A 17,290-nucleotide genomic window follows, 5' to 3' on the forward strand; every position below is an offset into this window, starting at 1 on the left:
AGATCAGGGCAAGCAGAGTTTGTTCAATCCGGTAAACAGGCCAAAGGTCAGGGCAGGTGGCACAGGGTCAGTACAATAAACAGAATATTATATATTCTAAATATATTTGAACTCACAGCTTCTGCATCACAGCCCAGAACTTTAACCACTACACTATATAGCTCCATAGCCAGTCACTAAAATAAAATATGAGACTTCTACTGTATAGGTCTCAGTAGAAGTACAGTACAATTTTATTTTTTTATTTTTTAAGTAACTGGCTATGAAGCTATTATAGCTGAGTGGTTAAAGGGGTTGTCCGTGTTCAGAGCTGAACCCGGACATCCCTCCATTTTCACCCCGGCAGCCCCCCTGACATGAGCATCGGAGCAGTTCATGCTCTGATGCTCTCCTTTGCCCTGTGCTAAATTGCACAGGGCAAAGGCATTTTTAGGAGCTCCGGTGACGTACCGGGGCTCTCCATGGGGCTGACAGAAACCCCGGTGACATCACCAGCACTGATGGGCGGGATTTAGCTCTGCCCTAGCCAGTAAAACGGCTGGGGCAGAGCTAAAGCCCGCCCCTCAGAGCCGGTGACGTCACAGAACACACTGCCGGGCGGAAGTTACCGCCCGGCAGTGTGTTATTGAAAACAAGAGAGCCTGTGCCCTGCGCGATTTAGCTGCTCCGATGCTAGCCTCAGGGGGCCTGTCTGGGTGAAAAAAAGGGTATGTCCGGGTTCAGCTCTGAACCCGGACAACCCCTTTAAGTGCCTTGCCTCTAATACAGAAAGTCGTGAGTTCGAATCCTGGCAGAAACTCTTCTGAAACACAGGCTAAATTAGATTTAAATACACTGGGGTGTCCCCAAGCACAGACTCCATATATATGGACATCGCTATATATGGAGTCAGAGCAGGGACTCCTAAGCCGAACTAGAGTCCCGACACCCAGGGGGTGTCTGGAGCATCGCGAAGTGTTCTACTCGAGCACACAAGCACTTTCGTTCTTGATTAACACTAATCACTAACATTCCCTAACAAACCTCTGAGGCCTTCCCAGAACAGCTGTAGTTATGCTGAGAATAAATTACACACAGTTGGACTCTATTTACTAATTAGGTGACTTCTGAAGGCAATTAGTGACACTGGATTTTATTTAGGGATATCAGAGTACATACAGGGGGGCTGAATACAAATGCACGCCACACTTTCCAGATTTTTATTTATTAAACATTTTGAAAACCATCTATCATTTTCTTTTCACTTCACACGTACTTGCTACTTTGTGTTGGTTTATCACATAAAAATTTTAGTTTGTGGGGGTAACATGAAAAATGTCAAAAAGTTCTCAAGGGGTATGAATACTTTTTCAAGCAATAGTAGTTAGGAATCTATTGCACACCACACGTTTTGATATTAAAGATAATGATTTTATTCCTTAATTCATTATTTTGTCTTTACAACACTTTGGGCCAGATTCATCATGACTCTGACAGCTCACTCCGCTTTCACATATGGCTAAAGTCAGTTTTATGATCGGCCCTTTAAGACTGTAATAAATGTGGTTTGACGGTAGCAGTTTATCCGTCAGTAAGCAGCTTTACAAAAGTCACACATCTTTACGAAAAAGTTGCAAGTTTTTACAAAAAAGTCACATGTTCTATTAAAAAGTCTCATAAGATAAGCATGGTCCTCACTGGAGTGAAATTGCGAATTTTTTTGCGAATTTTTAAATAGTCCCAATAGTAAATCTGTCTAGAGATTCATTTACATAAGAAAACACGCCCACTTTCAGAAAACTGGCGAGCATAGTGCAGAGCAGAGAAAAGTAGCAAATTTGTTTTTAGAGTTTGCGCATTTTTTTGCGACTTTTTTACTCCATTATTCTGACTTGAGCTAATGATAAATCTGGCCCTTTGTGTTATTCCACATCCAGCATTTAACATATTAGGCATAGCATAGGGTCGTATATAGGAGTCCCGACGTTTCGGTCATTTATGACCTTTATCAAGGGATCTGCGGCCCATGTATCAGTATTTGAGGCCAGATCCAGCCTGGATGTGGAATAACACAAAGTGCTGTAAAGACAAAATAATGAATTAAGGAATTAAAAGCATTATCTTTAATATCAAAACGTGTGGTGTGCCATAGATTCCTACCTACTATTCCTTGATCCTCTATGAGCACCCACCCCATTTAAAGGTGTGCAGAGCCCAATATTTTCAAATGGAATACTTTTTCAAGGCACTGTGTATATTTTTTCTTTTTTTTAAATTGCTGAAAGCAAACCAGCGGCTACATTGGCTGACTGAACCGAATGATAATGGCTGGAGACTTGTTCGAGTCGTTGAGGCAGCTCTCCCGTAAGCTTCTTCTTTATTGGTACAACTCTCTCTTTTCCAGAGTCATTCTCCAATATTCAGTCTGATTTCAAATGTCACTCAAGACTTCTATCAGTTATAGTATGCTTGTTTTGGAGGGGAATTAATCGTGACCTTTTTATTTTAAGGCCCAAAAGAGCCGAACACATGCCGTCCTAAAAAATTTGGACTCTTATAAGGGCGGGTTCTCACCAGCGTTAGGAATTCCGTTAGAGAGTTCCATTACAACTGAATTTTAGGACAGAATATATAACGGAACCCTTTAAGAGACATTCTGTTTTGCTCCGTTCTAATACATGTCTATGGGAACATATAACGTCCCATTTTGTTCCGTTATATATGACGGGAAAAAAGTCCTGTCGACAGGACAGAGCAAAACCGGAATGCCTCTTATCCTAAAATTCCGTTATATTCTGTTATAACTCTGTTATAATGGAACACTATAACACTAATGGAAACCCACCCTAAGGCTACATTCACACGTCAGTATTTTTCTATATCCCGAATTTCGGTCCATTTTTTGCGGATCCGTTGTTCCTGAAAATGTTTCCGTATGTCATCCGTTTTTTGCGTGTATCAATTTCACAAAGCAAATAAAGTTGTTTGGATTTCTTTAAAAAAAAAATGGAAAAAAAAAAGTGAATAAGTGATTTCTGTGGGCAGGATTTAATTTCCAGGAACGGATTCCGCATAAAACGGATGACATACGTAATGACATACGAATGTCTTCCGTTTTTTGCGGAACCATTGACTTTGTATTGTACCAGGATCCGATTTTTGCGGAAAAGAATAGGACAAGTTTTATATTTAATCGGACATGCGGAACGGAACAACGGAAACGGACAGCACACATTGTGTTGTCCGATTTTTTCCAGGACCCATTGAAAATGAATGAGACCAGAACTGGTCCTGATCTGTTCCGCAAAAAAACGGAACAGATCAGGAAAGAAAAAACGGACGTGTGAATGGACCCTAACCCTGACACTAAGGAACGTTCTGCCATCCACTACCAATAAAGCCGAGATTTTACATAACATTTTCATCCTGTCATTGATGTCAAAGCAGGTGCAAATATCAGGTAGTCTGTGCACGTCGGCGAATAACAAAGCTTTACTTAGTTTAGACAGTGGACTGTCTCTCCTTAAAGAGACCAGCCGTGTATGGAGACTTAGTGAAAGTGCTGCATGGGAAAATAACATGCAAAGAGGTAAAAAGAAATAAAACCATCTCGCTAGCACCACCTTTGGAACTGGCTCCCTATGCAGAAGTATGAACCTTGTCTTAGGCTGCATTCACACAGCAATGATAAGACGTAAAAAATGCTTTGCAGTCATTTTGGCTCTAAGTATATGGCACTGTAATATATAGCTGTTTGAACACAGCCTTAGGCCTCCGATTCAGCTGTGTGCAAGGTCCAAGATATACGGAGCCCCATAAAAATCTATAGGTCCTTCTGGAATTCATCTGCTCCATTGGATGTCATAGAACGGATATATCAGGAGCATTCCCTAGCGCCACATATAACAGCGCCATCTAATATGTGACTGTAAAACGTTGCAACATGCTTGAGGCCTTGGGCAGTATAACATAGCAGTCAGTCGTAAATGAGTCAGAATATGGGATTAGGGAACACCCTAAACCCCATTTGGCACAGAAATGCAGACATCTAACATTTGTCCACTCATTTTTCAGCTGAAACCCGGTGGGACCCCATGTCGAGATGCCAGTAACTTCTGTGATCTACCGGAGTTCTGCACAGGAGCCAGCGCACACTGCCCGGCTAACGTCTATCTACACGATGGTCACCCTTGTTACACGCTAGATGGATACTGCTATAGCGGCATGTGTCAGACTCATGAACAGCAATGTATCACACTGTGGGGTCAAGGTAGGTGCACCTTTGAGTGGAACCACTGTACTCCTTGAATTGCAGATGTTAGACTTCATCAGGTTGAATGTACAAAGGAACTCCCCACTACCAATTTGAATCTGTTTTTACCATAACCTCAGAAACCCTTATGGGCCAGTGGTCTAGAGCAGTGAAGAGGTCAATGGTACACTAAAAGGGTTGTCTGAGTTTTAGATATTGAGGATTGATCAATATCAGATAAGTGCAAAGGAACCCCCTCCCCGTTAACCAATTATAATCTGTTTTTCTCATAATTTTAGAAACCCCTATGGTCAAGTGGTTAATTGTACATCACCGGTGGTCTAGAGGTCAATAGTACCTTAAAAGGATTGGCTGAGTTCTAGATATTGATGACCTATCCCCAGGATTGATCATCAATGTCAGATCGAGTACAGAGGGTGGAGGCAGAAGCACAGCTCCATTCTCTGGGCAATCTGATGGTGGTTTACTGCAGCTCAGCTCCCATTCAAGGGGAACACCCAGTTGCCAATTATTTACTTTACGCACTAATATAGCGCTGACATATCCTTCAGTGTTTTACAGACATTAGCACCACACTGTCCTCTATGGGGCTCACAATCTAAGGTGCCTATCAATAAGGTCTTTGGAGTGTGGGAGGAAACCGGAAAACCTGGAGGAAACCCACGGGGAGAACATACAAATTCCATGCAGATGTTGTCCTTGGTCAAATTCAAACCCAGGACCCCAGCGCTGCGAGGCACCACCGTGCTGTCCATATTCATCCATTTTCAGAGGAATAACAAAGGAACAGTACATTGCAGAGTTTCAAGAGTATTAATTGTGGTTTCATAGAAAATACATGTATTTAGTAGAGAAGATATGTTTTGGGGCCCCTATTGCACTGCTAAGTTCCACCCCGTCACATCGCTAAGCTCTGCCCCCTTCATACCGCTAATACGGTGACCACTTATGTACCTCCAACACAGTATAATGCTGCTTTATGTGCCCCTTACACATTATGATGCCCAGTTATATAACTCCAACACAATATAAGGCTCCTTTATGTGCCTCCAAAACAGTATAATGCCTATTATGTGGCCCTCACACAATATGATGCCTACTTATGTGAACACAATACACGGCTCATTTATGTGCCCCCCAACACAGAATAATGCCACCTTACGTTCCCCCAACACAATATGGTGGCCCTTTAGTGTCTCCAGAATGAATTCTCACTTAGTCCATTAGTCCATGTTCCCAAGACAAACAGAGGTCTGTCATTGCAGACCTGCTCCGGCGGCTAGGTGCAGCAAGCGCGATGGCATCACCTGCCAACGACCTGAACGGTGGAGTATGGAGCTAACAGCTCCCTGCTTCACCATTATATTCAACTGTTGTCCCGAGGGCGCAGATGCACTTGAAAGTTGTGCCTGCTACAGGGGCGCACCAGCTGTCAGGGGGCCCCATGCATTTGCATGGTCTTGGCAGTGGCCACCCCTGGTCAGGAGATTACAGGTCCTTTTTAAAAAAATATGCTGTTAATGTTTCTTGGCAAATTCCTACATATTTTTATTTAAAAAAATGGCCAAAATTTCTAGTCTGCAAAGCTCTTTTTTGGCTCTACGAAATTTAAAAAGTCTCTGGCATTGTATTCATGGAGCAACGCCAACACAGGACGTGCCCCGTAAGATACAGAATAATACGAGGGGCACAGCCGGAGGATTCGGGAAGGAGAAGTGCAGCGAGGACTCTAACCATTAATTATCTCAGTTGGATTGACACGCCGCAGCGTCAGGTCAGGATTGTAGATGCTGGAAAACATGTTTAACTCGGGGCTTCCTGAGTGGAAAACTTCCTCAGGAAATTATGTTGACTGAATGTTTTTTGTTTTTTTTTATCAGTGACTTCTTCTCCGCTCATTTAAAGCCCCAGATAAACATGTCCTTATTTACAAGTAATGATGTAACCAGCCATGGCTTCCCTCTGCCTGACAGCTGCTTCCCGTCACCCCTGAGGTCAATCCCCCCAGATCACTTCTGTCCATGTTATAATTAGGATTAATGATGCAATAAGACAAATGTTTTAGTTCTATAATGTTCATAATTCGACCTCAAGATATTCAGCGATGGTCGAAGCCAAAGATGTAACTTAAAGTTCCTGGACCCCAATGCAATATCTGAGCCCCCACGTACCATGTGCCATTTATGATTCCTAGGTGGAACGAAGCAACCAATTTTCACAAGACAGGTATCATTCTTAGGCCCCATGCACACGACTGTATTTTTGGTCCACATCCAATCGGCATTTTTTGCGGATCAGAAGTGGACCTATACATTTCAATGGGGCTGCAAAATATGTGGACTGCACACCGCACCATATATCTGTTCCACAGCCCAGCAAAAAAATAATAATAGAACATGTCCTAATCTTGTCTGTTTTGCATGTAATAATAGGCATTTCTAACATACGGCGGAACACACGGAAGGGGAAATGTGGGATGCACATAGCCGGTACCTGTATTTTGCAGATCCACGATTTGTGGACTGCAAAATAGATACAGTCATCTGCATGAGGTCTCATCATCAGATCTGGGAGTGTACCTGGTTTATTGAGGTTGATCCTGCTGACAGACGCATTTTAAATAGGCTGCCAGAGTCATGCGCTAGTTTCCTCGGCAATCTGCTACCACCAGTCCCTCAGGACCACAGATGAAGACTTAAGACCTCACGGGAACAGTGGCGCTGGGCCCAGTAAGGGCCCATTCACATGACATCCTTTGACGCCAGAATTTTGATGTGGATTCCACACCAAAAAGCCCCTGGCAGCATCATGGAACCATTCTCCCATTTATTTTATTAGACTCTGGCATCCTTGAGGCCAGCAGTTTAAGGCCTCATTCACACGACCGTGGTTTGGGTCCACATCCAAGCCGCATTTTTTGCGGGTCGAATTCTGAGCCATTCACTTCAATGGGGCTCAAAAGATGCAGACAGCACACCGTGTGCTGTCAGCATCCACACGTCCATTCTGCAGGACCATGTCCTATTCTTGTCCATATCAAGAATGGGACTGCTCTATTGAGGGCCAGACGTTCCGTTCAGCAGAATGCAGATTTTGAGATCAACAAAAGTCCAACGAGGCCTTGTTGATTTACCTTTTTCTATTCATAGTTGGGGTCCCAGTGGTCATAACCCAACTGATCAGACTTTGATGTGACAACAATGTTGTTTGTAATGTATCTCTTTATGCGTTTTCAAGAAGAAAACAGTAACCATAGTAACTAAAATGAAAAGAGGAACAATAGCAGATACGTTCCCTACCCTCAAAGTCGTAGAAGAACAAGAAAGACAGAGTAGAGTCTCTGAAATCCAGTTAAAATGATCAAGAGATGTGATAGAAACACAATAGCAATTGTGCCCCAAACTAGTAATTGTTGTTCAACTGAGGTACAACCAATCTCACACCATTTGGACTGCAGCACCAGGCAGAGTAAAATCGGACCGAGTCTTCTAGGTTGTGTAACAATGTCTTTGGTAAAATACTGGAGGGGGTTTATATCTAGCCCAGATGGGTGAGATAAAAGGAATCCGGAAGACTCTATTGTTTTAGCAAATTATAGTTTGCTGGAACTAGTTTATTCAGACTTTATTTATGGGCTGGATTTTTTTTTGGAATGGTAGGCAGGATTGGTAGAGGGACCTACCATTCTACCCCACTCCAGTACAGCTATTAGTAAGCGCCCAGATGGACAAGGTCTTAGATTTGTGATTTGTGTTTATTTTTCGTGGTGTGGCTTCACTCAAGTGATTGCATCATGTGGTTGTCCTGGAGCCTGCTGGATGCTAAATAAACTGAAGTGGACTTTTAGAACTGCAGAGTCAAGTGAAGTGTGTCACCACTTACCCTGTTCACACACACACACACACACAGATCCCTACAGTTGTTTTGGCAGGCAACCTAGGACCCCAAATTGTGTCAAATTGCTCAGGTTCTCCTCTTGCAGAGAGTGTCAATCTATACATGGTCAACGCTGAATCAATGAGCTGCTTTCGATGACAAAGGGAAGGTATATTGGGGGGGGGGGGGCTTCCAGTTTAGAAGGATAGATTTCCTAGCATAGAACATCAAAAGTCTATAAATCTGATATATTTAGTATTTAAAAGATCATTAACCAGACCCAACAGACTATTCTCAGGGAAGCATCTCATAGGCGAGTCCAACTTGGTGTTCAGAAACTCATGTATCCCAGCCAAAAAAGGTGGCAATGAATGGACTGTCCCATATCTATTCTCAATATAGCAAGTACAGACCCGGTCACTAGTAAGTTTATGCATACGCAGCAAGAAGACTATGCAGCCATTTAATTTGAATTTATTGATCTCTGGCGCCGATTACAATGGAGCGCCAAGTCACTGCCAATTCCTTTTTGTGACATTCTTCGACAACTGAGATATCAACCTTCCAGTGGCCAAAAAGCCCTAGATAATGGTGAGGGCTGCTGCAACATAAACACTCCAGAGAAAGAAGAGACTGGTCTACATAATATTTTTTTTACTATGCCACATGCCATGCTTATGGGTCCCCTATCAAATTAATCTAGACAGGCATGTCTCAACTGCCAGTAGCGGAATAAAAAGGATTGTGGCAAACTAAATTCCTGTCGAAGGTTCTAAAATAAACATCCTTGTAAGTTATTTGATACCCATTTGGGGCCAGAACTCATAATGAGGTACATTTTACAGTTTCTTCAAAGAGGGATAACTAGAGACCAAACCTTAGTCCCTTCTTTCCCCCCAAATATCACAGAGTAGGAGTTCCAGGCCGTGATAACTGCAGCCATATGGGAGGTATAGTAAGGAGCTGGATATGCTCCTACCCTTTACACAAGGCTAGTCAGCGCCTCATAGGAGCCCAATATGGCGGCCCCTAGAACTACCGCTGAGTTGTTGAAGGCCACTCAAATCCACCAAGCAGCGTAGGTCAACTGGGTAGCTACATAATATAGATACATATAATACTCTCAAGAGTCAGACCTCCGCAGATATAATAGTACCTTTAAAGTATCTCTAGCCAATGTAGGAACAGTGTTAGGCCACAAAAACAGAGTCAACAATTTGTCAATCACAATGTAATAAGATTTAGGCAATGCCACTGGGATCGTTCTGTGGAGGAGCCACAGTTTGGGCAACAGTACCCTTTTAAACATATTAATGGGACCAACCAGACAAAGAGGAAAGCTCACCCAGACCTTGAGCTTGCAAGCAATATACTTCATAGTTTACAACACATTAAGAGAATAAAGTTTTTGAACATCCTTATGTATCTCAGTTCCAAAATATTTTAATGTATCTACTATTAAAAAGAGAACAGACTAGTTGGCTTATTCCTTTAAGTGACTATGGATTGACCCAGTGGATCACTGCTAAAGAGTTAACATTGTAGTGGATCACTGCTAAAGGGTTAACATTGTGCTGGATCACTGCTAAAGGGTTAATGTTGTGATTCATTGCCTCAGTACTTAAATGGTTAAAGTATTCTCTTTCTTGTGCACTGTAAATCCCACAATGGTTGTGTATAGACAGCAAACAGTTGACTGTAAGTCTTTGCTGAGCAGGCCTTGAGGAAGGACATATGTGTGTGAGCTACAGACAGCTAGACGTAGTCCAGGGAACCTTCATCCCTGAGACTGAAAGCTGCCAGAAAAGCCACTGAACTGAGAGAACAATCCCAGACATTTTCAGATGGTTGAGAACCACTACACAGGCCGTCTTTGGAAAGTCAGTAAGGTAAACACTTATTTATAACAGACTTTACTGCATGTGTTTAATTGCCTCTGGTGCCCACCACTATTCAGACTGGCCATCTGAATCTAAGATCTGCACCCTGCAGACTAGGCATTGCTGAAAGTGTTAATGACAACAGAATTGCACACCTGTGTTTATTTGGAAAGATTTTCACCTTCCCACCCTCCCATTACTGCATGGCCCAGGGAGCACCAGTATGCATCCATGAGGGCTACCAACCCCACCATTGCCACTGCCACAACCACTCTCTTCTTCTCCCCTCCTGGGCTCACTGCAACAATCTAAAGGAGATGTTGGGGTACATAATCCATAACAAACGTGCATACATTTCAGGGCCAACAATGCTTGAAGGACCTAAGGAAGATCTACAGTTCTCATGCCATGGATGAGCTAAATAGGTGGCTACTGTGATTCCGTTGCCTACCTAAGTGCTGTGCCTTTGACACAGTATGGGGAAAATCTATAGAGAGTCAACCATGTATCATTGTTGTGACACAGTGAGGGGTTGTGTCTGGCAAGACAGGTATTTTGCCTCCCAGCATGTGTGGCTGGGCTGATTTCCAGCCAGGTGAGGTCAAATACCGGACCGGAGTTTAAGTGCCAATCCGGGTTTTGGCAGCCCCTGGCTGTCCTTAAATAGGCAGATGGGCTCAGCAGAGATGTCTCTGTTTTTGGGATCTGAGGCGTTGTGCCGTGCTGGAGAGCTGAGAGCCGCATGCTGGGGAAACAGGCCCCCTAAAGCCTGCTGTGGACTACTAGAGGCAGAACTGCCAGCAAGGTGACTTGTGTTATATGAACTTTCCATTGTGTGTGAATTAACACCAAGACTGCAAAGTTACGTGCTGTTTTGTGCAATTGCCTCAAGTGTGAATAAACATTGACGTTTTGAGTTGAGAACTTGTATTTTGCCTCTGTACTGCGCCCACTTACCCTATCTACCAGAGCGAAACACCACTATATATATATATATATATATATATATATATATGATATAGTTTGTTGTGTATGCCACCTAAAGAGACAAACATGCTGGCCCATAGGTTAGTAGACTAATGTCTTCCTTAGTCAAGCATGCTTCCATTTCATGTGCTAATGTGGAGATGACTCATTTTTGGTCCACATCCAAGTTCCTCAACGTCAATCTCACAGAGAGACTATGATCCTTTTTCTTATAGCTCAAATTAGATCTACAGCTCAGGCTGCTGACCGTTTATGGTCTAATCAAGTTCCTTTCAAACCCCATAAAGTCAATGACTAAGCAGAAGGTTTTCTCTGCTCTGCTTTATAAAGCAGGTTTTGCTTGCCAACAGTCGTACAATGAGACATTCTTGCTCATCCCAGACGACATTCTAATGTTCACAGGTCACTGTTCTCTCACTCGTGTAGACAAAACCGCTCCATATATTACCAAAATAATGTAAGCTTGGCTTCATTAACTTCAGGACCCCACAAAACAAGGTAATAGAGGTCTCAGAAGGGATTGGCTTCAGTTTTAATGCAAAAAGTTCAGTATTTTAAAGAGGAAATTCCACCTTATTTTTAGTTTCACGTATCACAATATGTATAATTAGGGAGCATTCACACGACCGTATCTGTTTTGCGGTCCACAAAACTTAGATACAGGCAAGGGCGGATTGGCCATAGACCTTACAGGAAAATTTCCCGGTGGGCCGGTGCCCATGGGGGCATCCAAGTCCTCCTCTATGTCACTGGCCAGGTACATAATGAGCTCTCAGCAGTAATTAACCCTGTGAGAATTAGAAACTCATGTACCCCACCAACGACCACACATGCCCTCTGAATTCTACTGCTCTGGCTCACATCTCACCTCCTAAGCCCCCTGCTCCGTATCTTAATCAGAGACAATTGGGGAAAGACAGAAAATGGCATCTATTGATTGCCACAAAAGAAGGACCGCTTTTGGGGCAATATATCATGCTGCTCTGTGGTATATGTATCTGCTGGGACAGTATCTTGCGCTATGGTATTGCTGGCCCTGCCTATTTGTGTTGCCTCACCTTCTGTCAATTTGGACACCCCTACAACATGGGTCCACTTTTAGTTTATTTTTTTTCCCAGGGCCACTTTAAGTTCCCAGTCCGCCCCTGGATATAGGCCTTGTGGATCTTGCACTTTCTGTGGGCCCTATTGTAGAACTTCCTTCGTAGTAGGTGTGAATTCTTCCTTAAAGGTAACCTGTCACCAGTAAATTCACGGATAAACCAGGCACAATTCTTTGTAGGACTGTCTCAGCTTAATGTAATGATACCTTTCACTTAGTACTTTTATTCCATATGCAAATGAGTACACAGAGGGCAGGTCCAAGCTACTATGTGCATCCATGCTCCTCCTGCTTCCTCTGTAACCCCTCCCTCTCCTTCTTGATTGACAGGGTCAGGCTTCTGCATAACGATCTCTCCTAGCCCTGTCAATCTAGAAAGAGAGGGAAGGGCTGGAAAAGAAAGCTAGAAAAGCAAGGGTGCACAAAGTGGCTTGGGGCCGCCCTCAGTGCATTTAACTGCTCATTTGCATGCAGACTAAACATATTTTTCTACAGAATGAAGCTACTCTGATTATTCCCATGTCGGCCATGAAAGGCTGAGATAGTAATAACCCCTTTAAGACTATGTATATGGAAGAGGTCCTTTTGTGAAGACTACCAAGGGTTCTCTTTCTTCTTCCTTCACACAGACCTCTGTTCACATTAAATCACAATGAGAGCCTACATATGGCGTATAGGCTAGGAACAGCTCCAAGTGTTTGTGTCAAATTTAGCCACATCGCATCCACAGGAGGCCAAAAGAATGTCCTGGTGTATAGTACCTCAGTATATGTTTTGTGCTGTTGAATAGTTTATTAAAGTACCCTATTCTATAAAAAGGTATACAGTGGCTGGGTTTGGGGGGGGGGGGGGGGGCCAACGCTACGCTAGGTCCCCCGGACACCGTCTAGAAGGGATGGTAAAACATGGCACAGAAAAGAAGTCCAGACACTCGGGGTCTGTAGTAAACCAGTGTGCTACTTTACTGGAGTAACTCAAGTGCAAAACAATACAAGGCAGGCACTGAGCTTTCTTCTCCAGTCTCCTCCTTGGCAGAAGAGGGTTTCATGCTGAAAAAAGGCCTGAACTAGCTGTGCCCCTCTCTCTGTTAGAAGGCTGGTACCCTGACCAAAGGGCTGGTAGCCCAGAGTCTGTGGCTTAGTCGTCTGGCTGGCTCCCTCATCAGCGTCCCTATCTCAGCAGTATTCTTTTAGTTACTCGTCTCTTCTACTAAACACTGGTCCTTGTCTGCAGACGACTATGGGCTCTGATTTCTCTCCTTATATACAGTTTCTAGCTGAACTAAAACCTAATGAGAGGGGTGGAGTGGAGAAGCACAGCCTAAACAGAAACATTGTTATAATTTTTGTCTATCACAGACTTGTATAGAGCCTCAATTCAAGGCTATGGAAATGAATAAGCAGACATAAACAACAGAGCTAAACCAGACAGCCAGAAGGCGAGTGTGTCTGTTTTTTCCCTCCAAAACTTTGCATAGTCCCTTATAGTAACTGTGGAAGATTTCTAACTTCTCAGTGCATAGGTAAAAAGTCCCAAAGTCTCTCAGTATTAGCAGGATGTGCATTAACCCTTTCCACAGTGCAGTTCAGATAGAGTGCAATAACTGCAAATGAAGAGGATATATTACAATAAACGATATGAAACAGTATAAGCGCATGTGATCTGGTTAGTTTCAAAGGGGTTCTCTAACAACAAAAAAAGCATTGTAAAATATGACAACCACTTTAAGTCTTAATGTGGTATCACACAGGGATACATTTCTTCATGTTCTCTTTTCTCCTCTCCTGGTGCTGTTGTTAAAATACCTTTTGAATGTCAGTAACACTGGGGAAGGAAAACAGAGAGCGAGGAGAACGGTAGCAAGGGAGTCGAGCCTCCAGGTCAGCCGCTAGATCAAAGAAGAGTAATCTACAGCTTGCTTTATTAGATAACATGTTTAGTTAAAGGAAGAATAAGCAGTTTAAATAGAACATAAAGAACCATCAAAGGATGCGTGATAATAAATAAGTCAAAGGTAGGCTTTGAGAGGACTAATATATTTGACACCTCCTAATTTATGGTGATCTGGGTTAATGACATGTCAGCGGTAAAGCCAGACCTGAGCAATGGATGCCAACATACAGGTAGGTTTTATTTATCAGTGACACCTCTGCAGCGAGCCTAGGAGGGGAGAGAGAGAGGAGGAGAGTGGTGGTGACAGCGGAAATGATGGGGATGGTAGCTCTCATGGTAGCAATCCTCACCCTACTGCTCCCTGGACCATGCAGTGATGGGAGGGCGCACCCTTTCTTCCTTCAGGACACACTCTGGACTTCTGTGGTCTCCTTCCTGGTGGTGGTTGATGGATGTAAGGCATGAGAACAGGTGCAGATGGAAATGACCAGGTCCGTTTGGTTACAATAAATAAAGTCTCTTTTTATTAAATAGATGATGGGAGTTTCAGTACACACAGCAGCAATAGGCACAGTTCTGAGGTATATTACAGTGTAGGCTTTTCCCAATATCTGTGTATAGGCAGTAGCAATTATCATAGTAGTCCTCCCACAGTTCCTCTCTAGATACACTTTGCAATGTGTTCAAGTAACCACAGGCGTTCAATTCCATTCTCATTAACACTTTCTGCATTGCCCAGGCTGCAGGGTGCAGATCTTAGGTCGAATTACCAATCTGTCTTAGAAGTATGGTGGGTGCCGGAGGCAATGAAACCCTTTCCACATGCAGTAAAGTCTGTTTCCATAAATTAGTGTTTACCTTACTGTCTCTCCAAACATGGCCTGTTTAGTAATTCTCAACCATCTGAAAATATGTGTTATCTTTGTCTCAGGGGTTGTTCTTTAAATTCATTTGCTTTTCTGTCAGCTTTCAGTCTTGGGGATGAAGGTTTTCTGCACTAGGTCTAGTTATCTGCAGCTCACAAACATACGTCCATCCTCTAGGCCTACCTAGCAAAGACTCTCTGCTAACCAGGGGGAGGAGCCAGCCTATCACCCTGAGAAGTGCACTAAGTCTGCCAGTTAACTATTTGCTGTCTATACATAACCATTTTGGGATTTACAGTGTGCAAGACTAAGAATACTTTAACCATTTAAGTACTTAAGCAATGAATCACAACATTAACTCTTTAACAGTGATCCACTACCATGTTAACCCTTTAGCAGTCGTCCAATGGGTCACTGTGCCTTCTATATCTGAAATGTGTTTTTAATAGGTTAGCATCTATAATTTGAATGTTACACTGGCTGTTCGTACCCACTGCCGTCTCCAGCTCCCTTCAGGGAGTGACCATTGAAGCACTCACCAGCTCCCCTGCTGTGGTTCCCTGGCAGTTTGTGCTCATAGGCATCTTACTGCCTCTTCCTGGCAGGCAAGAGTTGCCGAGTAGAGCACCTCCATCCACCTCATGCAGGTTGTGTTCTGCTTCTTGCCTGTCCCCCTGTCTGCCCAGTGTACTCTCTCTCTCTCTCTCTCTCTCTCTTAAAGGGCCAGTTTTCTTACAAATAAATCTTTCCAAGCCTATTTCTGGCAACCACATGGAACCTACTATTTGGGATGGTGCCTGAGCAATAGGTTCTAGTAGTCTAGTTTCCTGCAAAAGAGCACTATTTGTATTGTTAGCTCTCTCATGTATCAACTTTTGCCCAACTCCGGATTTGACCTTTCTTTGCCAGTCTGATCTCTGTGCTGACTCTGAGCTACCTGCCCTGACCTTGAACTGAGACTGGATTGCACAGACTCTGCCTGCCCCAACCTCACCCTGTCCCTGACTATGGTCTGCCTGATCCCTTGATGTTCCCCTCCATTGTCTCTTGACCCCCGTGGATCAGCAGTCACTTGAACAGAGACAACTTCAAGAGGTAGCAGACTGGTGGTTCTCCTGCAGTGATACCTGTATAGGGGTTAAAGGGTGAAGGACAGAGGGGCCACTTAGATGACACCCTTAGGCCCCTTTCACACGTAAATGCATAGCACCCGCACTGAATCCTGACTTATTATTTTTTATGGGTCTGTGTACATGAGCATTTTTTTTTACACATCAGTTCTGCGTTGCATGAAAAACGCAGCATGTTCTATATTCTGCATTATTCACGCAGCCCTGGCCCCATAAAAGTGAATGGGGCTTCAGTGAAAAACGCATCGCATCCGGAAGCAGGTGCGGATGCAATGTGTTTTTTACTGATGGTTTCTAGGAGATGTTGTTTGTAAACCTTCAGTTTTTTATCACGCGTGTGAAAAATGCATCAAACGCATTGCACCCGCACGGAAAAAACTGTACAACTGAACGCAATTGCAGACAAAACTAACTGAACTGCTTGCAAAATGTTTCACTGAACGCACCCTGAACGCATCCGGACCTAATCCGTCACGCTTGTGTGAAAGAGGCCTTAGGAGTAGTCCCAAGTCAAATCTGTTCAGAAGGCACAGCGGATCCACTTCTGTTTTGTAACAGTTAAATGTTCTATGGTGATGTATATGTGTGTGTATATAAATAAGATAAGGCAATAGTTCTTTGGATGAGAAAAGTCCCTATAAGGGGTACAAAGGGTCCTAGGGAACCTAGATCCTGATGGCTGAGGGAACCTGAAGATGGGCCACTACCACATAACGAGATGCCAGCACTATATCTGCCAAATTATTATATTTTTGACCGAGGATCAGGAAATTCAGGCTACACTTGAAGTTTGGGGTGCACAAAATAACACACTAGGGAACATTTTGGTGCTGAAAACATTTTTGCAAGAACATAATGTATTTAATATAGGTTCTATGTGTCTGACAGAGACACATATTCTCATTATAGATAAATGTACTGTAGATAGACCCAGGTTTAAAAGACCCTTTGAGAGGCTACAGCTATGACATATTTGCAGGTCGGAAAGAGACATTTGTTTTCTGTTGGATCTGCCAGGAAATACAGACGTGGCCATCTTTCCCGTAGCTTAAACTTGGTGAAGGACTCCAAATTCTCATTAACAAATCCAATACAATATCTCAACAGGCTATCAAAACCCTTGAAAGGCCACAATTTACAAGCACTGGATGGTGAAACTTAAAGGATAGATTTCATGGGAAGGAGTATCATAAAATCATGATGTTTTTTTTTTTCTTTCTAAAGCTGGGTGTCTCACACCACACATCTCTGGATACGTTGAGCCCAAAAAAAAAAGGTAAAGAAGGACACATCTGTATGGTCTG

At 43.3% G+C, this 17,290-nt stretch overlaps 1 protein-coding gene across 1 annotated transcript in view; it reads left to right on the plus strand.

Annotated features, from left to right (window-relative positions):
- Positions 1-17,290, plus strand: part of ADAM12 (ADAM metallopeptidase domain 12) — a 676,627-nt gene that overhangs the window by 572,250 nt on the left and 87,087 nt on the right. The window contains exon 15 of the mRNA XM_044298620.1: positions 4,054-4,249. Coding sequence (XP_044154555.1) covers positions 4,054-4,249 — 196 coding nt within the window. The remainder of the gene's footprint in view (positions 1-4,053; positions 4,250-17,290) is intronic.

The sequence above is a fragment of the Bufo gargarizans genome, chromosome 6 (assembly GCF_014858855.1).
Source record: "Bufo gargarizans isolate SCDJY-AF-19 chromosome 6, ASM1485885v1, whole genome shotgun sequence".
NCBI lineage: Eukaryota > Metazoa > Chordata > Amphibia > Anura > Bufonidae > Bufo > Bufo gargarizans.